The sequence below is a fragment of the Poecilia formosa genome, unplaced genomic scaffold (genome assembly GCF_000485575.1).
Source record: "Poecilia formosa unplaced genomic scaffold, Poecilia_formosa-5.1.2 Scaffold26, whole genome shotgun sequence".
NCBI classification, from domain to species: Eukaryota; Metazoa; Chordata; class Actinopteri; order Cyprinodontiformes; family Poeciliidae; genus Poecilia; species Poecilia formosa.
The window spans coordinates 441,138-466,973 of NW_006799965.1; the positions used below are offsets into that span (position 1 = coordinate 441,138).

Genomic DNA, 25,836 nt, shown 5'->3' on the forward strand with positions numbered 1-25,836 from the left:
AACGAAACAACATTAAGGTCAGTGTGTATTTTATTCCCAAACAGTACAATTCTTGTTACATTGACTTTGTTGGATGTAAATATTGAAAAGGGACAGCTTGTGTAGAGACACATAAATGTTTCATATGAAACTATGTGCGTACAAACAGAAGAGTGTAGCAGACTCTTCTTGCTCTTTTAGCCGGTCTGATGAACAAAAAAAAGAGAGACAAAACACAGTTGGAGCATCATAGAATGGCTTGTTTGTGCAATGATTGATAAAGCTACCAGAAAAAATGGCAGCTGGAAGTCTCAATCAGGAGATTTCCCTTCATACCCTTAGCGTTTTCCTTCGTCACTTTGTAAAATAGAAATACTTCTCCTCACCAGCGAACTGAATGCTTAAGCAGACTTCATTTTGCCAAATCCCCTTACCATATTTACAGGAACGGCTACTGACTGATCAGTCTTAAGTGCCTTCCTGTTGTTCAAAAGTGGCTCAAGTAAATCCTTCACGGTGGATGGCTCATCAAGGGAGCTGGCTACGTCTTGTGAAATGGCGAGCTGATTAGCGAACGCTTCACATCAGCAAACTGATCAGGCAGTGTAATCCTTTTAGCGGCGATTCACAGAGATCAGTACAAACAGTCTTTACATTTGACAAATGCAAATGTCATGCAAATCTTGCAAGTTGTTGCAAATCATGATGCAGAAAGTTTCTCCAAAGCAAGACCAAAAGCCAACATTCCAAGCAAAGTAAAAAAAAACAAAAAAAAACAATGTGTTTACACAAGAATAATGCATGTGGTGTTGCTTTTAATGTTAGAATGGAAATAAATAAAAAATGGCACACAGTGTGCAGGGGCCGAGGGGTTTATGTTTGCATAGGCGTAAACTAAGGTTGGACACAAAATGTAAATCTACAATTCTGACCTTAATCAGTTCATCTGTCAGTGTTTTTATTGATAAAGTGGTGTACAAAGAGGACGAAGAGCAAGGAATATTTGTGGCTCAGTGTTTTTAAGACTGGATCTTTGCTACATCTGGACAGAGTTTAACAGTCTCCCTTGTGCCAACTACATAAATAAGGTCCACTGTTTCACTGCCTAAGCCCCCATCCCGACATACCCAGACAACATACATAGACGGAGGCGTTTGGATGAAAACAAGAACGTTCTAATACTGCATATATTTGGGCAATGGGAATATTACAAAGAAACTACTGGAGTGGGGAAGACAGGAAAAAACACTTCATACAAGGTTATGTCTCACAAAAGGTGCAATCTGTAACAGTCAAAAGTGCTCTCCCTGCTGTGTAATAGAGTTTTGTACCACATCTATTTGTGATTGTGAGGTTTAAAACCAAACCCTTAAAAAGGTGTAAACCTTACACATATAAAAACAAAACAGCTATTTATTGTAGTTGAAAACTGTAATAAAGTATATTTTCTAAGTCTTGTCAGTAAGCATACTGCAATAATAAACTTATTAAAATGACAATTTACAGATTACACCTTGAAGAGTGAAGATTTTGTTCAAAAGCAGCAAAAGATAACATAATACTGTCTCAAAGACGAGGGAAAATTAAAAAAAAAAAAGAAAAGAAGAAGAAAGAAATCCAGTGACATCCTTTTTTTTTTTTTTTAAGTTTCACTCACCAGAGATCTGTCCATGGCAGAAAATGGTGCAAACATTGTAAAAATAAATACATAAATACGTACATGGATAATCAGTACATACATACACATATTGTATCATAAAATAAGAATAAAGTAATTATAAAATTCATATGTACAAATGCATAGTCCATGTGTTACAAAGAGAGGCAGACTTCTCTCTGGCATTATGTGAGGTGTCAGTGTGTGTATGTAATTTGTTGTGGTGTGCATGGCACTTGTACAAAAATACTGGCGTTGCAAACCAATTTGCTATGTGCAGGTTCTTCTTGTCTCCCCTCAGGAGTCCATTGTCTTGGAGTCTGAAGGTTTGGGTCAAAAATTGAGTGGTACACGGCCAGGTGTGTCCGTGGTTTCCAGTGTGCATGTCCGGAAGAGTTGTGTGAGTGCAAACACTGATGAGATGAGCAAAGTGCAGCGTTTGGCAAGCAACCGCACTCCATCTTCCTCTCCCTGACTCTGTCCAGACCCCACACTCCTACCACCATTCACACCACCAGTCCCAGCTGTTTCAACGGCCCCGACAAACTCTCGGTACAGACCAACTATCTCCTTCAACTTGTCCATAGGCTTCTGCCCGTCGTCGTCCTCATCCTTGTTGACAAGTCTTGCTTTATGGCAGATATCGCAACCAGGACAGGGGTTTGTTTTCAGGCAGGCGGCTGACAGCTGAACCAGTGCGCTGAAGCTAGTGGTTAAAGAGCGCAGAGCCTCATCTGGAGCCCAGCCAACACGTGTGGCTCGCTGACATCCAGACGCTAGTCGACGAGCCTCTGCCTGGAGAAGACTCCTTTCAGGTTCTGTCATGATGATGGGACTCATTCCAGTGCAGCTCTGTCCTACAGCAGTGTTGTCTTCTGTTCCATTGTGATTTAGGTCTGTGCTCTCCAGTTTTGAGAGTTGTTGAGCCTGGTCAAGTGCCCCCTTCTCTAATACAAGAAGAAGTTGGTCTATATCTTCACGCAGAGAGGCAAAGCCGCCCCTTAGCCCTCCATAGTTCTTGTTGGTAAGGGAACGAAGACGACCACTGAGTGAAACCGTAGGTGAAACTGGACAAGAAACCAGAGGACTCAGTTCAGAGGATGCGGTGGAGAAAGTAGACAGTGGCCGAGGGTTGTCCCTCAGAAGGGACAGAATGTTGGGTTTTGGAGAGGGTGTCGTTGGAGAGGACGCCTGAGCAGGTTTGGGGCGTATGCGGCGAGAGAACTCATAAACCGTGAGTTCCTCGTCAAAGCTGACCCCATCTTCAGTGTCTCCACTGAAACAGTTGGCGTAAACAGTGCGACAGCCGCAAGACTCCTGATGTTGCTGTGGAGGAGTAGTGTCTGCTCCAGAGGAGGTCGGTGAGTCCCCTCCAATCTGCATGCTTGTCACGCCTCCCAGGCCAACAGCTGAATGAGGCCGTGACTGCGGCTGCTCTGAAGAAACACTGCCACTGTGTGGACTGTTATCTCGAAAACTCAGATTAGGATGTGAGCCATTTGTTCCGCTGGCCTTTTTCATGTGTGAACTTACTTCTGGAGCCTCTTTGATGGTTGCGATGACAACCTCTGCTCCGTCATCTAAGATGCTTCCTTTACTTCCTGATTTTGAGGCTATTGACTCTTTGTCCTTTACAGGGGTTTTGTTTAAGTCTGACAAACCACTTGCTACAGACAAACCTGAACCAAAGCCAGATGTGTCTCCATTGATGGTACTCGTGGAGGGATAGTCCAGATTTCCTAAAATCTCCTGGGAACGAGTCATGTACCATGGCAAAGACTGGATCTTTCCTCTCAGAGCAGAAGCTGGTAGTCTACCTCCAAGGCTGGAGGAGCTAGTTCTCAGATCAGAGCCTGAACCAGATCGACCAGGTTCTCTGCTGTCAAGGCCTCCAACACCTTTACAATCGACTGAGGTGGGTGAGGTGGTAATAGTGAGCGGCGCATCTGTATTTTTTGGTGAAAGGCTCTCATGGCTCAGAGAAACCCTCCTAGGTCCTGACTGGATGCTGCCATTGCGATTGTTCCATGGGTGGATCCCATTGGGTGTACTGATAGTATCCTTAAACATCCCTTTATTTGGATCAGTGGGAGACACAGGAGAGCTAGCAGGTAAAGATAATGGATGAAAACCGATGGAAGAAGTAGGTTTGGGGGGAACCGGTGGAGGAACAGCTAGCTTCGTGCCCGAATTGGAGCGAGGGATAGAGTGTAAGCTCGGTGGACTTTTTGTTAGAACGTTAGATCCATTGACTTTCTCATCAGTTCTTGCTGTTTCCTTTTTATCCGAAATGAATGTTTTGTCACTAGTAAGAACATGCGATCCATTCTCACACAGCAGATTTTTGTTTAGTTGCAAGTTGTTTTCCTGTTTGTTAGTCTTTTCCTCTGATTGTAGTGTTGTGTTGGTTACTGCCTGTTTTTTACATCTCACTGCTGTAATCATTGATGAAGGAAGAGGCAATCCACCTAATGTGACAGACTTGAACTCCATTGTGTCTGGCTCCATTTCCAAAAGTTCAGAAGACAAATGTCCGGAGGCATCTCCATTGCACTGGGCATATGATCTTCCTTTTTGGGGTGACTTGGGAGGCATCATCTGAGGTTTGGGAAGCAACTGGGGTTTAGGTGCCAGCGGTGGTTTGACTTTTGTTTCAGGTTTCTGGCATGACTTTGAAGCACTCGGTTGTGGGTGAGCAAGTTGGTTTGTGGAATCTTTTAGCAACTCAGAATCCTTCTTCATTTTAGGTGATCGAGGTTTACTGGCTAGGGGAGATGATGGTTCTTTTCCTTGGAAAGATGGAAGACTATTCCAGGTTCCACTCGAACGATTGGCATTTCGTCGATCAGCCAGCTCAGCATCTGTAAAAGATGGAGAAAAAGAGCAAAGAAGATACACAGACCGTTATTATACAGCTAAAAGAGGTTTTAAAAGAAATAATTCTTAGATGTTTTGACTTAAAACGACTGTGCATGCATCAATAGACCTTCGCAAAGAATGAAATAAAAGTTGTCTTATCGTGAAAAAAAAATTCTAGAACAAACCTGACAAATCTGGAACTGGTGGTGTAAATCTATCCTGTGCATCAAAAAACTCATCTTCTGATTCTGAGACGTTGTCCTTTAACAAAAGAGCTGGTTTTGGGTTCGGCGAAGGAGTAAGAAAGAGACTGTCCTCATCTTTAGAAAGGCGGTGCTCGACTTGTGCTGATTTACTTCCAGGAATTGAACTTGTTCTTACTGGGACTTTGGGAGGAGTCTTTTTCTTTCTTTTAATGGGCAATCGTTCAAAAGGTGTGCTGTCAATCATTCTCAGATCTCTTGAACTAGGGATCTTAGATATGCGTCTGAGTTTGTGGATACCCAGGTCCTCCTCCTCCTTCTCGTCATCATCATCATCATCGTCATCGTCATCACTTGTAGCTCCCGCCGGACTAGGTAACAAATCATCCTTGGAGAGCTCTGCGAAGCAGAGGAAAGAGTTATCATTGCCACGGTAGTTTAGGTTTGTGGGTCGCAGGGGCCCTTGACGCTTTGGCTCAAGGAGGTACGGGTGGTGCACATCCAGATTTGAAGGATCTTCACCCGGGCTTGATCCACGAAGAGCATCCAGGCGAAAGGGGGCTTTGGCTGCAGCGTTGCTTTCATCCAACGCAGTGCTCAAGGAACTGCTGGACAAGCTGGAGAAGCTGCTGGTAACTCTTGGATCAGTGTGATACCAGCTGGTCTCCAGGTTCATTTCTTCATCCACAACTTTAAATTTACGTAGACCACTTCCTGTTGCACCTTCTTCCTCTTCGCTCTCGTTTTCCTTGCCTTCTGTTGTAACTATTATTTTTACTTCCTGTTTGCCTTTGTGTTCTTCTCTCTCTTTTCTTTCTTCCTCTCTTCTCTTTTCTTCCTCCCCTCTTCTTCTCTCCTCCCAGTCTGTACTTGCGGGGTCTGAGCCTTTGTAACTCTGAGAATCCATTGGGTCGTCATCATCTGTGGAGTCATCTGAATCACTGCAGCAGCGGGACACATAACCTAATGCAGAAATCGAAGACAAGCACAGTGTAAAGTTTTATGGATGAACACTGTTGAAGAAAATTATGTTCAATTATAACAGGATATCACAGCAGTTATCTTTATCCATACATGTATAGCCTAATGATATACCCTTCTGAAACCCGGAAGAAATGCTCATTTATTTGTAAATGTGAGAAATTTACAACTAAAGTATATTTTATTTGTTTCTTGATGATCGTGAGGCCTCGTTTGTTCTAAAAATATAATGCTGTGACATTACGCTCTGGACAAAATTCACTATGACATCTTTGTTTTTTCTTTAAACAGATTTGTTTGTTTTTTTTAGTTGATTTGCGGGGGATAAATGTCACATTATTTACAGAAAGGTTTGTCTGATTATAATTTTTTACACCACAAACACCAGCCCTTTTAAAATGTGTTTGCAAGCCTTTTAGAGCTACTGTATGTATTTGGAAGTACAGTATATGATTTTAGAGTTTGGACACATTTAATAAGTTGTACTGCTCAGGACAGTGGCCTCTACAGAGGAGAAAAATAACTCTGTAAACAACTCTGTGGGTCTCAGGAGGCTACAGTATTATTGACATCTGATGTGGAAAATGTCAAAAAGGCCAAAGCCAGAAAGTGATGGTTTTAAGTGAAACAGGTTTTTTTTTTTGCTCACTTGTTAGGGATTCATAGCACACTCCCTCTATTACGGCGAACCTCCCACACACACCTTCTTCAGCAGGAATCCGGTGCACCCTGACTTTCGGGCGCCCCAGACGGAAGACATTAACACTTGGATCCACCAGGAGTTTGCAGTAGCCTCCCAGCAGACACCCTAAGTCTTTGGCAGCCATAGAATCCATCAGTAAGGCAAATGGCTGAGGGAGGGGAGGGCATTGGAGAACATTAGGTAAACGGAGGCGATGAAAGCCAAAGGGTAAGAAAAGAAAGGCGGAGAAGTGGGAGAAAGAAGGAGACACTGTCACCTTTGTGTTAGAGAATTATCATGTACACTAGCTCCCAAAAGTTATGTATTCCTGAACTCGAGGAAGCATACTTGACCTACTTTTATTCTAGCATGAAATTTGGCACAAAAATAGAACGCTAAGTGCATATGCATGTCTTTATCAATGTCTCTGCCAACGTGTTTATGAATTATACAGCATCTGGATGAACAGAGTCACTCGTGGCTTTCCTACCTTCATATCATGCAGTGAAATGCGTAGCAGGCTGACTTTATCCGACTCGGATAGCAGCTCCACTTTGCTGATGCTGCTGAACTCAACCAATGTGGATATCATGTTGATCTTGTGGTTAATGACTTGACTCAATCCATACTTGGCACCTACTAGCAAGCTGACCATCACTTCCCTGTCCTGAAGCTGAGCAAAGGTGAAAGCACACAAAAATACAACAAAAGGACATCACAGTTATAAGGCATATTAACAAGCCAGAGGTGCTTAAAGGTACACCTGTTTATTTGCATATGATAGCAAATCACTTCATTTAGACGTCTAAATGGAATGAGGACAACTTGTTGAAGCTTAAACCAAATATCACAACTGGTAAGAAACTGGATTTCAGAGACATACTGTTTTGAGAATATCAGAAACTGTTGAGCTTCTGGGATTTTCATACAAAACCATCTTTTGGCTTTACAGAGTTTTGCTTAAATGCTACAGCCTACGTAAGTGTTGTCGCTGGCCATGTCTATCCCTTTATGGCCACATTGTACCCAGCTTCTGATGAACACTTCCTAGTGTACCACGTGTCAAATCTCCATAGTCACCAGATGTAAATCATCCAGAGCACATTTTGGTGAAAATGGGAGATTCTTAGCCTCGATGTGTACAGACAAATCTGTTGCAACTGCATGATGTCACGATGGCAACATAGACCAACATCTCTGAGATTTGTTTCCCTTACCTTATGCCAAAAATAATTACGATTGTTAAGCGAAAGTCAGAGGCTAAATAAGGGCCTAACGCAGTACTACCATGATGTACACAGTAAAGTGTTTAGTGCTTGTATTTTAGAAAGTGGACTCGCACAACTTAAAAACAAAAAGGTTCTTACCATCATTGTGGCCGTGTAAGACCGTCCACCATAAGAAATGAGTTCTCCAAGCTGAGTAAGGTAGGCTAATCTAGCCTGCGTAGCCGATATTACCTGGAACACAAAAGTTAACAAAAAAAGAGAGAAAATATAGTAAAATCAAATCAGAAATTCTCTGACAGTCTAAGCAGATAAGCTCCTCCTTAAGTACTCCGCTGCCCACTACTTATCATTTTCTAACGTCTTTAATCGCGTAGGATATTAACAGCTAAAATAAAATGCTCCCCAAAGCCTTCACAATACAGGCACGATCTGTAACGAACGGCCTTCTGTGCTTTTTCTGTCACTCATCTGTCATTCCTTGTCTACCTTCTGTCGTGGCTCAAGAAGGGACTGGATTTTTTTGAGGTGGTAGCTAATTGCCTTCCTCAGGTCCTTCTCTCTCATGTTGCTCAGCAGCGTGGGTGAGATAAAGCTGTCCAGGCCAAACTCCTTCCTGCCAACAACACATACACAGAGGAATGAAAATCAAACTTATAAAACAAAAGTGATCTGGTTGCCAGCACTATTTGACTTATTACTAAGAATAAATGATGTCTATAAAAGGACTTAAGACAAAGAAGATGTCATTGTAAAGGCAACTATGAAGCACTTTTATAATTGAAAACAACATCAACATACTTATTTAATAAACAGTTAAATAATAAAAACTGCAACTATCTTCTTACGTGGTAAAACAAAACCCTCAGCAGTCTACTTTCTGAAGCTAACATTGCCCTTGTTAGCAATTTTAACTGGATTTTGTTTGACAAGCACAGCCTTAAAGGCAAGAAGGTTTGCATGGATTCCAGCGTGCATACCAGTTTGAGCTGTTAAAACCTTTCCATGCATGTCAGTAAATGTAAAGCATGTTGTTTTTCTCGCATAATTGCACGGAAAACTGCTAATTGTATGGTCGCTTGTCTTTAAGAGTTAAATCAGTTTAAAGAAATAAAGCAACCTGGAGGATTTCAGGGTTGTTTGTATACAGAAAGTATATATTTTGGGATGAGTGAAGAAAATGTTTGCTTTATACAAGGCACTAAAAACTGAAGTGTTTTCGTGAACATTTGTTTGAAGACTCAAAGCGGAACGCTCCAAGCTAAGCTGTTAAGAGTACCTCTACTAGATTTTATTAGTCATCAGGGGAAAAAAAGTTTTGTTTTAAATATGCAATACTAATGAAAGAGTGCAGATAACACCAGAATTTGTATCGGACATTTCCCCATACCAACAATCCCCCCTAAACCTCCTGGCCTTTCCTTAACCCTAAAATCAGGCCATTACCTTCTGTATCACTTAAAAAACACAATTACATCCTCACACACCAGCTTTAGATCCCTGGAGCTGGTGTGCATTTAGGCTATTGTCCTCATTACACATGCCCAATATGCTCCATCACATTAATAAATGACGTATTAATAAATTAGTATCTTCAGTCTAGACTAATCATAATCCTGAAAGCAGCAGAGCGCCTCGCTTTCTAGATCATCAAAATCAACGAGAGCCAGCAGCGACCTTCGTGTTGTGACCTCAAACTGACCCAGACGCACACAGAAGACTCACGTAATGCTCTTGATAGAAGTCCGGGTCTGTCCACAACTATCAAGTCTTTCATGCATGTGCAAGGCAGCCAGACGGAGCGCCGTGTTACACTTCATCTCCACAGCAAAACGCTCCTGGAGCACATCTCCAACACTCTGAAATCATCAACAACCACAGTCAAATGCGAACGGACACTGCGTACACACATGCATGTTGAAAAGCTGTTTGTGCTCTGATGCACCGCCAACATCTACTATACGGCAGAGGTTGGGGAAAAGAAAAAACACATTGGCAACTCTAGAAGTCTTTCTAAGTAAAACCAACAGTGGGAACTCCAAACTGTCAGGGAAAACAAGCACAGCAGGACGCAAAGACTGTTTTTAAAACATTAAATCAGCATGACATAAGTGGCACTCCCGTGGCTTTTATTGTGCAATGAAAAATATGCACAGACTGTGTATGGCTTCGCATTTGTTGGTTTTACAAAGAAGCCTCAGAGCTACGTCATCAAAGTGGCGACTGCTTAGAACAGCAAATGTGAAGATTACTAGAGACTCAAAGAGGTGCAGGAATAGAGTAAAGCAATTGTTACACGACAGAAGAGAATCATAAGAGACTGGGGCCGTCTTGAAATGATCAGAGAGATTCACGGTGCAGCTTTGCTGTTCTAACAAATCCTTCAGCTTTGATGATTATATTTCTTAGTTTTGGGGAATTTTTTTTTTTTTTTGAAAGAAAGCACATTGGTTGAAGTTGTGAACTAAACAAAGTACATACAGTCGTTTCTTTAACTTTATGATAGATGAAGGTTTCTCCAAGTTAGTCACTAAAGCGGAATAAAAAAAGTATATAAGTAGTGCTGTTGACAGGTTTCTCTGACCTGCAAAAAGAGATACTCAAAGGCCAAGGAGTCCTCCTGCAGCATGTCTGTGGGGTCTCTGGGAATGAAGCAAACCCTGAACAGACATCTGTAATCATGTGAGTCTTTTTTCTGCACCACCTGGTGGAGACAAAACATAGCAGATCCTACATGCATTACACCGACACTCAGCTATAGTGTGACCGTTCTTCTCTGCCCCCCCAGGGTGCATATAGGTTTGTCTGCAGAGTGCAGATCCCTTACCTTTTGTATGAGCTCATCTTCATGCAGCAGCAATAGTTTTGTGATGCTATACTGCTGCTCTAGTACCAGACCAAAGTACTCAATCACCCGGATGGACAGTTTTTCCTTCAGAGTCAGAACAATGTCCTGGAAAGACGGAAAAACAAAATTTCAACCAACTAAAACAAACTTGCTTTTCCCAGTCTGTTGATGCCAGATGGACAATCTAACCCCCGCCCCCCCCGGCCCTCATCAGTTTTCCCCTGGCTGGGAATTTAAAAAAAAAGTGAATCCAAGCAGGAGAGACGTTGTAAAGTGAAAATAAACTTAATCCCGCTGGTGGTGAGTTTTGGAAACAATTATCCTAACATGCAACCTCTTCCGGACACATTTAGTAATTATCATTCCATAATCAAGAGAGTTTGGGCAACTGCAGCCAGTGAACATACTACGAATTACAAAACACACCCACATTCCCTTAGAAACCTGTTCACAGCAGTGACTCACTCACGCTGGTTTGCATGCGAAACCCTTCACCGGATTTTCTCGAAAGGAAAAAAAAAAAAAAAGAAAGACGTGCTTTTTCAGAAAACCAAAGCTGTGCCAATCATCGGGTCTTTCGACAGGATAATGATCCAGGTATATGGCTAAATAATCACAGAATTGGTTCCCAAGCCTCTGAACCTTTGTATTGGGTTTCATGACGTACAATATCAATGTTCAAAATGCCTGACTCGTATTAGGATTAAGATTCATCTTGGTCTCTTGGGCAACAACATGGACCTAATTTTTTATCACTAGCTGATGTCGTCTAAATCTTTAATGAAAATGCCTCATTGAGCTCAGAGGGCTGTAATGATGGTGAAAACCAAAACCCCTACCTTCACAGAGGTTGTACTGTCAAACTTGAAGGCCTTGGTCTGGCCATTCTCTAGATAGACTTTCAGGACATTAGGAAGGAAGAGAAGAGAGTTTCCCTATTGGAAAAAAAAAAAGAAAGAGGAAGCAGATAGACATGTAATTAAACAACACAACGCATTTCAAATGTGAGAATGAACCATCCAGAAAAAAATTATTCATTAATTCTTCTTTGGTAGGGTCTTTTTTTTTTTTTTTGTCAGAGAAAGTGTTTCTACCTGAGTGTGCCCATTGACCACCACCTCCTCTGCAAAGCGCACTTTAACTGGATTACTTCTCAGACGAGCTCTCTTCTCTGCTGACATTATGGATGACTTCGGATTCTGCAAAACAAGAGCTATCAATGAGACAAGCTTATCGTATAGCCAGCAGTGAAATAAGAAAATTGGAATCTGAGAACGCAACTTGTTTTAAAGAAATCATAATTTTCTGCATTGCAATTCGGTTTAAAGAATGAGGGAATATGCAAACTTACTGTCACATGTTAGGAAAAAAAAGAAACTGTTTCAAATGTCAAATGACTTCGCTAACGTGTTGAGATTTTTCTTTGTACTCACTGTCATGTGCCGCAGAATAGTCACATTAATGCAATCCTCCAATTCCCTGTGTGGACAAAACCAACAAATAAGAACACGGGATGCGCACACGTCTTTCTGCACCTTTGTACACATTTAACTTTTCCACATTTTTGTCAATGTCAACACCTTGCACATCTTGAGATCGAAATGTATGCTTATTCTGTGCAAAATAGTTCAAATGCAGTCAGAATGAACTAAGTTTTGAAGGCTCAACAAAGATTCTAGACCTGCACTTTGGACTATTCAAACACATGAATAGCTTTGGCTGTATGTCTAGTGGTGCTTGAAGGGTCCTGTGTGAAGTTGGACCTCTTTCCCCTTTTTAAAATCTTTTGTATATTTGAACAGGTTTTTGCTCCAGAACTGCCCCTGCAGGTTGCTTCATCCATGTCTTCCACAGAGTTTTCTCTGACCTATCTGCTGTGCTCCTTCATGGTGCTGTTTGCACTCTGACGTTCTCCAGCAAACCTCTGAGGCCTTCACACAACACCTGGATTTATATAAAGGTTAAATGACAAACAGGTGGACTGAATTGACTCTTTAAAGAACTTCTTAAGGCCACTGTTTACACTGGATTTTATTTATTGGTATTACAGAATAAAACGTTGAGCACAGGTTTTACATTTTCATGCATAAAAAGAAAACCAGGTTTTCTTTGACTTTTCTTGAAATAAAATACTGCAACGTGGTGAAATATAGAAAAGCACAAGGGGTATAAACAATTGTCCAAAGTGCAAGAGGTCTTCCATCCAAATGTAAACGTGAATGGTACACACACTCTTAGAAAGCGTCACCATGAAGCAGCTCAGATGGTGGATTTAGTCATCGCTCCGCTCTGCCATAAACCTTAGATAGATGGTCTCACCTCAAGATGTTCTCCACCTGCTCTGCACTCAAATCCTCCATCACTTTATCATTTATCTGCAGCACCTGGTCTCCTGGGAATAGGATCCCATCTGCGGGGCTCCCTGTGGTACACACACATACACACACGCTGAACATAAACCCTGGCTGCAGAAACGTGCACGAGAAGCACACGTCACAGAATGGCACACATGCTCACTGAACAGGGCTGACTCAACAGTGTTGGGCTGAGCTCTCCAGGACGTGAGGGGTTACAGTTATTCTGGGTTTCTTCCAGTTCGCCTCTGCTCTGCCTACTCTGGTTATTTATACTCATTTGTCTTCAGGCTAGAGAGAGGCACAGCAGTTCCATCTCACTCTGTAGCAAACGCACAGTCACTTCCAAGCCTACAGAACATATGGGACTGTCGACACACACAGGCACACGGCTCCGCGCTGCTCTGCCTGCCACTCGTGCTTTAGCCTCTGAAGGAATGCTGCGAGCTTTCGCACAAACACACACTGAAGCGCAGCTCCACCCTTCTCTCCTATAGCCTCATCTCTCTGCTTTCTTCCTCTTTATTTTTTAAGTCATTCTTCCTCATAATTTGCTCTGGCCTTCACTCTTTTTCTGACTCCTCCCACCTCAAAGGCGATACGCATCTCTCCCCTCCGCCGTCCTTTACATTTTCGCACACTTTTTTTTTTTTCATGTCGTGTTTGCACTTAATTTATTCGCTGCTGACAAATCCCGCTCTCTGTTGGATGTCCCCAGTTATCACCTCCCTTTCACCTTCTCACCATCTTTCTCTGGCAGCAGACAGCAATTACAGAGATGAGGGCAAGGTGGGAGTCTCCTCTAGGCCTTTTATCAGCTTATTTTACAAGATTGATGTCAAAGCGATGGATCAGCATCTTCGTGTCTTACCTCCTCCTGATACCTCCAATCAGAGAGGTCTAAATGAAAAGTGATTGAATTCAGGAAGGACGAGCAGGTGGCTCTGCTGTTTACGTGGCCTGCTCTGGCACAATGCCGAACATGATGGGTGAAGGCCAAGAGAGACTCAGTGTGTGTGTGTGTGTATGTGTGTGTACATGCATTTGTGAGTGCAGAAACACAAAAATGTGACTTGCTGCAGGCAGAACACAATTGCATAAAGCAGGTGACTATTTGGAGAGAAGAATTAGAAAACAACTTACACTCATCCACATAGACAAACACGTTACACAGACACACACACACACACACGCAATCATTCAGCATGTACCTGGGGCAACATCCCTGACCAGCAGGGGGCTGTCTGTGGTGAGAGTGAAGCCATGTCCGGTGCTCCGGTCCAGGACGGGGTCTCTGGTGATCTGCAGCGTCAGTTTAGCCTGGAAGCTCTGACTGGACAGACTGTTGGAGCGCTGCGACCGCCCATCGCCGAGGAGACGCTCTCTGAGGAGGTCAGAAAGGAGGACAGGTCATCTGGTGGCAATACTCATCCACAGATACTAAATATATTTATAATTTTTCTTAATTTTCTTTTTTTTATATAATGTACCATTTGCATTATATTTTCACTTAAAACTTTACACTTTAAGAATTTGGGAATTAATTATGTCACTTATTATAGTTTCAGAAGAAATGGGGGGGTGGTTATATTTTTTTTTTTTTTTTTTTTTTTGCTTGAAAGTCAAATATAAGCTCTACAACCATTGGAGAACTAAATTTTAGCCCACATTAATCTTGTAATATCTGTCCATTTGTCCAGTTGCAAGGTATCCAGAACATGACTTTATGTTTTTTTTCTCTCCTTTAGAAATCTACACAAAAAAAGGAACAAAAGGACAGAAACGGGTGGATAGATAATGCTACTGTAAAATGTCATGTGTTCCAGGAAACTAACATTTGTCGTAATCCTGACAACACGAGAAACATGATGGTGGCAGCATCATGCCACGGGGACAACGAGCTGCATGTGGCTAACGCTACAATGGAATGGTTTAGATCAGGGGTGGCCAAGTCCAGTCCTCGAGAGCCACCACCCTGCAAGTTTTAGAAGTATCCTTACTCCAACAGACCGGGATCAGCTCTACAGAGGCCTGATAACGAGCCAGTCATTTGATTCAGGTGTGTTGAAGCAGGGATGCATCTGAAACTTGCAGGATGGTGGCTCTCGAGGACTGGACTTGGCCACCCCTGGTTTAGATCAAGGCATATTCATGTGTTGGAAGGGTCCAGTCAAAGTCCAGACTTAAATCCAATTGAAGGTTTGTGGCAAAAAGAAAGGTCCTGTTCGCCGACGCTCTCTTTCCAATCTGACGTAGCTTGAGCCACAATGCAAAGAATGAGCAAACAATTCACTGCCCCATATAAGTATTCACTCCTTTTCTTACACGTCTTATGTGTTTTTAGTGTGTGTGGATGTTTAAGCTGGAAAGTTTAACTTGTTTTGTTTTTAAACATTAAAAATATTTACACAAGCACTTACTCAGAGTGTTTGTGGTACTAATACACACATGAATCAGCCCCTCTTAGCTAAAAACGTAAATACATTTTTGTAACAAATTACTTAGGCCTTGCTGAATTACTGCAGAATAAACCCCAAGAATTTTTTTATTCACTGCAAATCAGGATTCCTTCTAAAGCAAATTGCAGAAAGCAGCCTGGGATGGGGGAATATGTGATCTGGGAGCTTTTATTTTAAATTTGATGCCAGCAGCTTCTTCCAAAATAACTCAGCGAAACATGCAAAGGAAGGTATTATTGGTTACATTTTTATTTCTTTTCTTTTTTTCTTTTTTTCTTTTTTTTAGTAAATCAGTAACATCAGAAAATCTAATGGAGGCTATGTCTTTAGGAAACAAAAACATGGAAATGAAATGCAGGGAAATAATATAAAAACACATCCAGCGTGCCCTGCGTTAAGAGGCATAGTTTGGGGATTTTATCGTGATCAGTAATATCAGTAAAAGAAAAAAAAAAGTTACTCTGTACAAAAGCAGTAAATGGGCAAGGATTTCATGCCCGCAGGTAAAAAAAAATAAACATACCTTTGTGATGTTTATTAATGCTGAGTAACAGAAACAGGACTTTAGAGCAACATGTTGTCATCTAGAAAGGCAAGTCTTTCTTTCTTTTTTTCCCCTTTGGTAAAATGTTGCTAAACCACATTCTAAATGCGTTACAGCAGAATGACTCCATGCACAAAGACCGTCTACAATGAGCCGCCCTCGAGTCAATAGATTGTCTCACATCAACACTTCAGTCAACAAAACTTCAGAAGAAGTATTTTGTTACATAGAAAGAGGGAATTTAACTTTCAAGGAAGAAAATCATTAGAATCTGATGTCTGGTATGCTTTTGATCAAAAAGTTTGAGTTGACTGTATATTTAAATTTCATAAATTATGTTGCAGTTCACAGAGTCACCTCAGCAGAATGAAGTTCACGTTCACATAAAGACAAATAAACACCTTCGTTCAACTCTAACAGTGCCATCCTCTCTTTGGGCCTTCTGGTCAAATTGAAGACAACATGGCAAAGTTTTCCCAAGAGCATCTACCAGTAGGAGTTCCTGGTATCTGCTTCCTCCTGCACCAAGAAAGAGAAAGCATTTCGCCGACAACTACAAGAGGATGGCGAGCGATTAAACGCATATTTGTGGTTTACTGAGGGGTGTGTGTGAGAGGGACAGTCAGAGATCGAATATGTACTCGGCAATGTGGTATGCGTCTTTTTGTATGGGTGTGGGCGGAGATCTACTCTGTGCGTACACCAGGTTAAGAAACGAGCCTTCAAATTCCCCCAGCTTTATATCATCAGTTTCTGCTTTGCTTCGTTATGAGGAAAGTTTTGCAAAACTGAATAAAGTTGCTCTTAGAAGCGTCTGTAAGCAGCAACAATTTTACGCATTTTCTTTTGTGGATAGATTAGTTGGTGATGAATTTCACCTCAGTCTTCTTTTCAACATTGTTTGGTTAGATTTTGTGGGTTTTGTTCATTATTTATTTGCTTATTTTGTGGCTGCACCACCACCACCACGTTTAGCAGTTGATTGTGTTTTTGCTGAAATGCTGAGTTGGCTGTTACCAAACTTGCTTTGTGGCCAGGTTAATTAGACTCTTTACATCGCCCCAATGTAAGAGTGTGTGTGTGTGTGTGTGTGCACCACTGGCTGTCCTGTGTGTCCCAGTGATGGACTGGCAACATGTTCAGGTTGTAACCCACCAGACAGTTTTACTGCATCTGTCCAAAGGACATTATTCCAAATGTCTGATCGTTCATCTAGATGCAATCTTGCAAGCCTAAGTCTAGCTCCCATATTAATTAGATAAAAGAGGCTTTCAACAGGCACTCTTCCAAACAGGCCCTACTTACTCAGTCTTTTTCTAATTGTACTCACAAACTTGCTAACTAAGCCTTGTAGGGGCTGAGATGCGGCTCCTCCTGGGTGATTTGAAATTTCTGAATTTGCTGAGACATCCACTCCTGGGAAGACAGGCCTCTTTCTAAAATATGTTTTCCGCTTGTGGATTCTTTTCCTAAAGTGGAATTAGGAAGTTTGATTTGATTATGAAACAATTGCCTCGTAAGGGTCACATCTGTTGTCTTTCCTTCATTGCATTGCAACACACAAAGCAGCAAACTGTCAACGATAGACATCTGCAAATGATGCGAGGACTGACAATTTGCAGCTCCCCGTATTTTTTGAATACATAAAAGATTCCTTTCTTTAACTACAGACACACATGATGTGTTGGTGTTTGTTCTTTTGCAAACACACCTGTCACACAGTTTGTTCCATAGCTATTTTCTTTTTTTTTTTTTCTGGTTTCTAGGAATTTTCTCAGGTTTAAAAAACTTTTTTTTGTTTTTACAATCTTCTCTGCCTCCTGTTCTTCCCGTTACCTGCTCAGAGATTCTCGAGTGCGTCGAATTATTGTTCCCACCACCTGCTGCACCCGATTGGTCCTCCGAGCTGGAGACCTGCTCCTGCATCGCTCATTCTCCTCCATTTATCTGAAACAAAAAATAGGAAAAGAGTGAGGTGAGATGCTTGGGAGTTGCTGACATGACCACAAAGAATCAAAGCACAAGTGGGAAAAGGATGAAAGAATCTGGAAGGATCAAATCAATTAGAAGCCACTCATTGGGTTTGTTTTTGGAAATTTCAAAATCCATGCTCCTTTATATGCAGCAAATGTTGTCTGGCTTGAGAGCAATAAATAAACAGATATAAACAAAAAACAATTTAAAAGAGAGTCCTATCAGGAGAATTGGGTGGAGCTTATTTAGCATGAGCAACGGCACATGACTCGATCAGCAGCAACTGAACCGTCACACAATGGTAGGATTTGCATTAGAAATGTCAACAAATGTGCCACACTCTGCATGTTTGCTGCAGCTCAGCAGCTGTGCATTTTTATGCTTAGCTTGCCCTTTGAAGCGGGGAGCTGTGGTGACATGGTGACTGATGCAGGGGCTCGGTTTGGCCCTCAGGGCGGAAAGCTGTCCGGCGCTGACTTCAGTTCAAAAGTCAACTCTGTTTCTTCGACTACTTTTCTCTCCTGTCAGCCATTTGATACACGGCAACAGAGACGGCGGATAGTTAATTTGCATTTCTTTATTTCTTTAAAATATACTTTACAAAGCATGTTACACGACACATGTTTATGTTCAGCCTTTGTTAGAAAGCAAAACTTTCGGAGCTGTCAAATCAGATTTACAGTGCCATGCAAAACCATTTACCCGTCTTGAGGTTTTCCATAAAACCACAAACTCCAGAGGATCTTAAGTATTGCGTGGCTTTTAGAGTACAAGCAAACAGATACATCATTCCTAGATTTTTATTTGCAAATAAAAATCTGCTGATATGCTCAAGTAAAGTTGACTAATTGCTTTTAGAAGTCGCCTTTTGAGAAATAAAGTCCACCTACAATTTAATCTCCTCACAAATCCAGCCGTTCCGTGAAACTGACCGATACGTGGTCACCAACTAAAAGACTGATGGGGCAAACAAGAGAACAACAATAAGGCAAGAGGACAACAGTGACTGGAGGAGCTGCAGAGATCCACAGCTCAGGTAGAAGAATCTGTTGACAGGAAGACTGTCCGTCAAACCAGGGTTTTGTGGAAGAACGGCAAGAACTGAGTCGTAAAACGTTCCCGTTTGTGTTTGACACAAACCACAGGGGACACGGAGAAAACACGTTACAGACGGTGTTTTCTCTAGCGTGAACTTTATGACCAGCACGCACAAAAATAAACTAAGTGTTGCAGAGGACTAACATGAACACATGATGCTCAGAGTGAAACCTTCTGATGGATGTTTTTTTTTTTTTCCTTCAGCAGGAACAGGAACACCGGTCAGAGTTGATGAAAAAATGGGCGGAGCTAGTTAAAGGTCAGCGCTGAAGGGAAATCTGTCAAAGGCTGCAAGGCACTCGACACAGGGGCGGAAATTCATCGTTCAGCAGAACAATGACCCAAACCATACAGCCAGAGCAAATTACATTCATGCATTTGACTGACCCAGTCAAAGTCCAGGGCTAAATCCAATTAAGAATCTTTGGCAAGACATTAACATCCAATTTGATTGAGCTTGAGCTACTTTACAAATTGTCCACATTTCTAAGTACAAATCCCTGAACATCTGAAGCTTTGGAGCTGCAATTGTAAAGGAAGGAGATATTGTCCCTGGAGATATTGATCAACCATGTTCCACACTTTTCAGATACATTCAAATCATTTTAAAAACGTGCATCCTTTTCTCTTTTCCGTTGAAATTATACCGTAGTTTAGGTTGGTCTATCAAATAAAACACCTACAACATTAATTGATGTTTGAGGTTTTGCAATGCAACAAAATGTTAAAACTGTTTATGAGGATGGGGGTTAGGGTAATACTAAAACATGGCTTTGCTCTGGACGCCTCACTGATGACTTGCTCTGGGCACGTCCCACCAGCAGGAGACCCAGAGGAAGACCCAGGACACGCTGGAGCTGGCCTGGGAACGCCTCGGGATTTCCCTGCAAGAGCTGGCCCAAGCGACTGGAGAAAAGGACGTCCAGGCCTCTGGACGTATGGATAAATACATGCTATGTTTATTTTCTTTTAATCTTTATTTACTCCTGATGCCTTCACTGCCCTCTGTACACCAATAGATTAAGTAAACCCAGAATATTTGGCCAGAACGGTGAGAGACTCAACCCAGACCTGATCAATGTGGCTAACGATGATGGATGCGTTCCTGGATCCTAACGATCCTTGGAGAAACTCAGCCAAGACATTTTGACCAGCTCTCAGAAATGTGCGGGCCAGCTTCTTCAAGCCAAGCCTTTTGTTCAAATCTTGAAAGTCTTACACCAAACTTCTGGCGGCGTGCCGCTTTTGTTCGCAGCATTTTAAAAAACATGCCTTTTCCAATAAATGAGTAAAGCTTGGGGTATTTCAGCGAAATTACCCTACTGTGCTTTGAGGTCTGAGAAAAGAGTAGACACTGCAGAGCAGTCAATAGTTGATGCAAAGAAGTGCTGCTGTGAGTCCAAACAGCAGGGTTTAAGCTCATTCTGCTGGTTGTAGGCCAATGCTGACTAACTTTTCTCCCTGTGTTAGCAGCTGTAGTAGTCCTGTCCCATAAGAGGATTAAAAGCCCTCATAGGCCACAGGCCTGAACTGGTCAGGGTGTCACTTTAGCACCTCCTGCTTATCCGGATTGAAGCAGATTGATGTGGATGAGGAGGACTGGGTGAGGCGGGACGACACACAGATGGCCATGTGGGACCGAGTGTAATCACGGACACTTGTGCCGGTTTCAATCAGGCGAGAGGCACGAAATAATGGCATCTGCATCACATGCAGCTGATCGCAGAACACTTTCTGGCTTCTACTGAAGACATTCAAGATGTTATGTAACTATTATAAAAACACATCAGCACAAAGAGGCTGCAGAAGCATTCTAACATCTTTAAAATAGTACACTCAGGTTTGTGGCAAGACTTTAAGAAGGTGCTATTCACAGAGACTCTCCATCCAATCTCACTATGCTTGAGGAATTTTTACAAAACCTTTAGTGTCCAGATGACACTAAAGGTAGATGTACTCCAAAACACTTGGAGCTGAAATCACAGCAAAAATATGATTCTGTCATTCAAAGTATGGTCACAGATGGGTTAAGTAGATGCACTCCACACTTTTCAGATTTTATTTATTAAAGAAAAACAAGTCGTTGACCTTAGAGTCATGCACTACTTTCTGTTGGTCTTGTTAAATAAACTACTGCGGTTTTTACGCTTCAAAATGTGAAGAAGTTAACACGTGAATATCCAATATTAACATAAACTAATTGATCATGAACAATGATTTAGCAGTGACCTACTGGATGCTTCTGTGACTAATGCTCTGATTCAGTGGACTGTTTTTTTTTTTTGTTTTGTTTGTATTTGTTCCAGACTTTTTCTATTGTCAGATGATGAACTGAACTGAACTGAACTGAACTGAACTGAACAGACCAGAACGCTGTGAAACTAGCAAAATATTTTTTTACAGCCTAACTCTGCTTTAAATCTCTCCACAACTTTGAACCTGGTCTGTCTGGAGCGTTCCTTGGTCTTCATCTTGATGTTCTCTAACAAACCTACAAGAACTTCATAGCTCTTCCAGATTTATGCTGAGATTAAATTACACACAGGTCAATTCTCTTTGCTAGTTAGGTGACTTTGTGTGGCAATTGTTTAGACAGGATTTTTATTTAGGAAAAAGTAGTTGGGACTCGGCAATAGTGACACATTATAGATGCAATTTCGCACCAAACCTCTTTTTGTAAAAACTTTTGCACATGTTTCCTTCCACTTTACATTTATGTGACAGCTTGAGTTTGTCTATGTCATAAAAGTGCTTTAAAATATGTTAAAATGTGATAAATTCTGAAAATGTCCAAGAAAGACGTTTCAGAGGTGATTCGTAGAAGTGGCTTTTTTGTGTTTAAATGCACCAGTCATTGTTGAGCAAGACTGTAATTTTTGCTGCTGCTTCTTCGCCCGTGTCTTTCATTTTCTCCTTTTGCTCTATAACCTTCTCTGTCCTTGCAGAGTCAGGTAGTCGTCTCCGATGTCAGTCTCTGTGGAGCAGCAGCAGCAGCTGAGGCGGCCGGCCTTTTCTTATATGCATGCACCCCAGCAGTGGCTTTTGTTCTCAGAAACCACCAGCTTTACCAAAGCAGCTAGTTAGCACTTGCATTAATAAGAAATGCATGCTGACCCAGCATTTCAGCCTGCATGTCCCTGAAATTAATTGTGATAAATTACAAGAGCAACCTGAAGGTTATGAAATGTGGTTTGGGAATTTTAATCACAAACATTTTCTCAGAAGCTTCAGATTTTTCCACACGTCTCACCAAAGAGCTTGATGGTTAACGTTCTGATTAAACGTTAGTGAAAGCGTCACTCACTGAGATGTAGCTTGCCTCTTCAGGACTCCAAAACATGCATGCCCCCGTGTCTTCTGAGACATCAGCTCTGTGACCCCTCCGGGACTGGCTGAAAAAGGGTGGACAGGGGTCCTTGCAATCATCGGGGCCCCAATCTTATTCTGGCGCTGCCACCTGTGCGGGAAGAAAAGGCTGTCAGGAAAACCCGTCAAAATCTATAAATGGAGCGCATGTCCAAGCTTATATTTGGAACTAGACAAGGTATATCTGATTTATATTTGAGTCCTATTTATAAGTAACAAAGCTACATTCCAGTTGTTGATGTTTTCAATGGTGAAATGCAAGTATGTCAAGCCAAAGCAGATGTGAGCCCAAAGCAGCTATGTGGCTGTGGTTTTCCAGGAGGCCCCTCCTCTAAGTCCCAAAGGCTTCCCTTGCTTGCTCTCTCTCTCTCTCCCTCTCTCTCTCTCTCTCTCTCTGTCTCTCTCTCTCTCTCTGTCTCTCTTTCATCCTCCTCTCCGTCTTTCTCTTTGCACGGCGCTGTAGAAACAAGGCACTCCGTCTTACAATGTCTGGATGCTTAAATTAAATTTTCATACAACCCAGTTTAAGTCAACAGTTTTTACTGGGAGTGTTCTGGAAAGCCAAAAAAGATGCAGTTTAGAGGAAAGAGAGTTGCTGGCAAAGAGAAATCTTGGCCAGGGGTGAAAGAAGACAAATCTTTCATACAAGCATCAGAGCAGATATGGCTGAAGCCTTAGCTGGCCTCTGGTTTGGGGAGAAAAACACGCCTGGGGAATGCTTTGCAGCCGAATAAAAATAAATACGCGGAAAACGTTTAATTTTGTCCTTCGATGTTCATCGGTGAGGTCTGCTTTTGGTGCAAAAAGGGTGCAAATCAAGAAAATGACTGCCTCATCCATGTAACTCTCCAATCAGGCCCACACACAGCTCCTTTAGGAGGCCCATGTGTCCCACTAGAAAAGCCAGTGCAGGACCAAGGCGCACATAGAGCAGAGCACATGAATAATACATGGACCTAATGCAGCTAGCTCAGCCTCCAAACGCCTCCTTCTGCCCCTCTGCCAAGACAGGCAACAAGGACAGTGGCTTGAAGAAGGAGAAAAGCGATGGAGAGGTGGAGACTGTAGAGGGGCTGAGGAAAGGGGCAGCAGCACAGAAAGAAGAATTAGCTAGGGGAACTAAAAGGAGAAAAAGGGCAGGATATCGAGCGAGAAAGCAAAAGGGGGGAGAATTTTAAAGAGGGTGAAAAGGGCAGGGCAAAGAATTGAGAGAGCAAAGCTACAGGAGATTGTGGGGGAAAGAACAAAAGTTTCTGCAGTGGGAGGCAAAGGAGGACTGGAGGAAAAAAGGGGGTTGTGAAAGGGAGGACTGCTCCAACATCTGTGAACAAACAGCGCCTGTCAAGAGAAACTAATAAATCAGTATCTGGTCAGTAAATAAACAGTAGAAACGCAGCTGAAACACTGTCACTTTCTTCCTCTGAACTTGCAGAAATGGAAGATATGTTAGCATTCCTATATGTCAAACCTGACTCGCGTATATTTGTGCATCTAGAAAGCATGTGATGAGTTTGCTCCTCATCCAAATCAATATGCAATCTTGACGTAGCCCTCTGTTGTCGGGACTTAAAGTTCCCAAGCTTGCCACTCGTAAATCTCTGCGTCAGACTCCCTCGGTCGTTCTCCCTGTAGCTTCACGTGGAGGTTAAAAACTGGATCTGCCCCTCGGCAATCAGAGCCTGTCTCAGTCCTCTTGTTTCTATGTCTGTGCCTCGTTTCTCTGAGACAACCAACCCCCCACTCTTACTGCTCATTTTCCCACACAATGTGTCTCTGTCTGTGGCAAAACAGTCTGTGATTCAGCCCCCGGTATGAGCACACATGCACTTCATAGAAGTGACTCCACTCGCTCCTCGGGGGATTCAGAGGTGGTACTAAAAGTGTAGTTTCTGTGGAGCCTGCTGAACAGAAAACTGTTCTGAACCCAATTAGTGCTGCCGGGGTCGTTTGGGGTCACAGCGGGCTAGAAAACCCTGCACGGACACGGTCTTTGGAAGTAAAATTAGGCCATTAAAATGAGCAAAAAACATCAAGAAATTGCTCTTTAACAAAGCCTTGGCCAACTTCCATTACTGGCTAAATGAATTTGCTACATTAACCTCCTGACTACCAGGAAAAAAAGTATTGTCCAATCACCATTTTTGTAAAATCCCACAGTCTTTGTAAGGTATTTAGAATATTTATGCACTTACTTTGTCTCTTCCCATAAAATGTGTTATTACTGTTGAATGCCATTTTTATGAATTAGAAAAAGGTACGTACAAAACTCCCACCCCTTCACATGTGGTATCATTGAAAAGCCCTAAATGTCCTCTCTAGATACCAAAAGGAATTAATTCAGTAGAATGCAGGGGGTGGGAGATATTCAAGTTTAGAAATTGTCCTCTACAGAGGACAAAAATAAACTACTTTTATCCTCCTACAGTCAGGGGGATAAAAGAGATAGAGTTAAAAACAACTAGACATTCTTTAAAAAAAAAACTTACATGTAGTGTAAACATGATTGAACAATCTCATGTTTTTGAGATTATATACTTCAGAAATTGTATTACTTCAGATTCAACAGTAAGATTTTTTTTTCTCTTTTTTCATTTAATTTTCAAATCTTGTTTTTATTGTTGATTTTATTACTATTGTTGCTATACAGCATTTTATAAACTCAGGAAATGAACCAGTGTTGGATTTGTGCATAATAATAACTCATCAATGTCCAATTTCTTACCAGCAAAAAGCCCATTAGTTGTTGTTTGCTCAGTGGAGTCTATTAAAAGCGCTCCTATATGATGACTTGGTGACCTTTTTCCAAGCAAATTATTCTTGCCACTTTTCCTACTGTAAACAAATGTTGCTATCAGCCAAAGATGTAAATATACAACACAGTCTCTGAATGATTAATTCATTCATCAAAGAAAAAGAGCCATGCAAAACAACCTGGCCGTGCATGAGAATGATACTTCCCACCTTGCTTAATCTGGGATTAATTGGAATTGTTTGTTTTGTTTTGTTTATTTTGGAAAGCTGTGTTCAATTTCAGGTTCTTCCTGCAGATGCTTTTTATCAAATCTGAAAGCCTTGCAATCGTTAAAGTTAATATTCGTGATTCAACAATGAGACAGAGACGGGGAGTAAAAGGCATCCGTGGGAGAGTTTAAAGGCAAAAACCACTGTTAACAAAAACATTTGACAAAACGTATTTTGGTAAGCCCCAAGACTTTTGGAAAAAATATCCTATGGACTGGTTGAGGCAAAAAGTGACTCTGACTAAAAGTTGTGTTTCTTGATATGTGTAACTTATACTGCATTTCAAAAAGAACATCAATACCGACAGTCAAAGCTGGTGGTGGTAATGTTAGTCTTGGTTTGCTTTGTTTCAGGATCTGGAAGTTTTCCTGTAATTGATAAAACCATAAATCTGTCTCTCCGCCAGGAAATCCTAAAGGAGAACGTCACACCACTAGTTTAAGCTCAAGCACAATTTAGTGGGAAAATTACTCAAAGTGCTTCAGCAAATCCACCTCTGAATTTATAAAAGTAAATAAATAATGTTTTGACATATGAAGGTTTTGGATTGGCCTACGCAAAGCCTGTATTTAAATTTAAGAGGGA

The 25,836-nt window shown here is 41.8% G+C and overlaps 1 protein-coding gene across 2 annotated transcripts in view; it reads right to left on the minus strand.

Moving 5' to 3' along the window:
* Positions 1–12: 12 nt before the first annotated feature.
* frmpd1b (FERM and PDZ domain containing 1b) overlaps positions 13–25,836 on the minus strand; it is a 30,589-nt gene continuing 4,765 nt past the window's right edge. The window contains exons 2-17 of one of the 2 annotated variants that reach the window (XM_007548248.2): positions 22,169–22,321; positions 17,629–17,739; positions 14,001–14,173; positions 12,755–12,857; positions 11,869–11,914; positions 11,530–11,634; positions 11,275–11,370; positions 10,415–10,540; positions 10,172–10,291; positions 9,313–9,446; positions 8,077–8,203; positions 7,729–7,821; positions 6,852–7,034; positions 6,383–6,530; positions 4,681–5,661; positions 13–4,497 (exon numbers count right to left, since the gene is read on the minus strand). In XM_007548248.2, the coding sequence (XP_007548310.1) occupies positions 1,970–4,497; positions 4,681–5,661; positions 6,383–6,530; positions 6,852–7,034; positions 7,729–7,821; positions 8,077–8,203; positions 9,313–9,446; positions 10,172–10,291; positions 10,415–10,540; positions 11,275–11,370; positions 11,530–11,634; positions 11,869–11,914; positions 12,755–12,857; positions 14,001–14,173; positions 17,629–17,735 (5,070 nt within the window). In that variant the 5' untranslated portion in view covers positions 17,736–17,739; positions 22,169–22,321 and the 3' untranslated portion in view covers positions 13–1,969. Of the gene's footprint in view, positions 4,498–4,680; positions 5,662–6,328; positions 6,531–6,851; positions 7,035–7,728; positions 7,822–8,076; positions 8,204–9,312; positions 9,447–10,171; positions 10,292–10,414; positions 10,541–11,274; positions 11,371–11,529; positions 11,635–11,868; positions 11,915–12,754; positions 12,858–14,000; positions 14,174–17,628; positions 17,740–22,168; positions 22,322–25,836 lie in introns of both variants that reach the window. The other variant, XM_007548246.2, reaches the window with a different exon arrangement.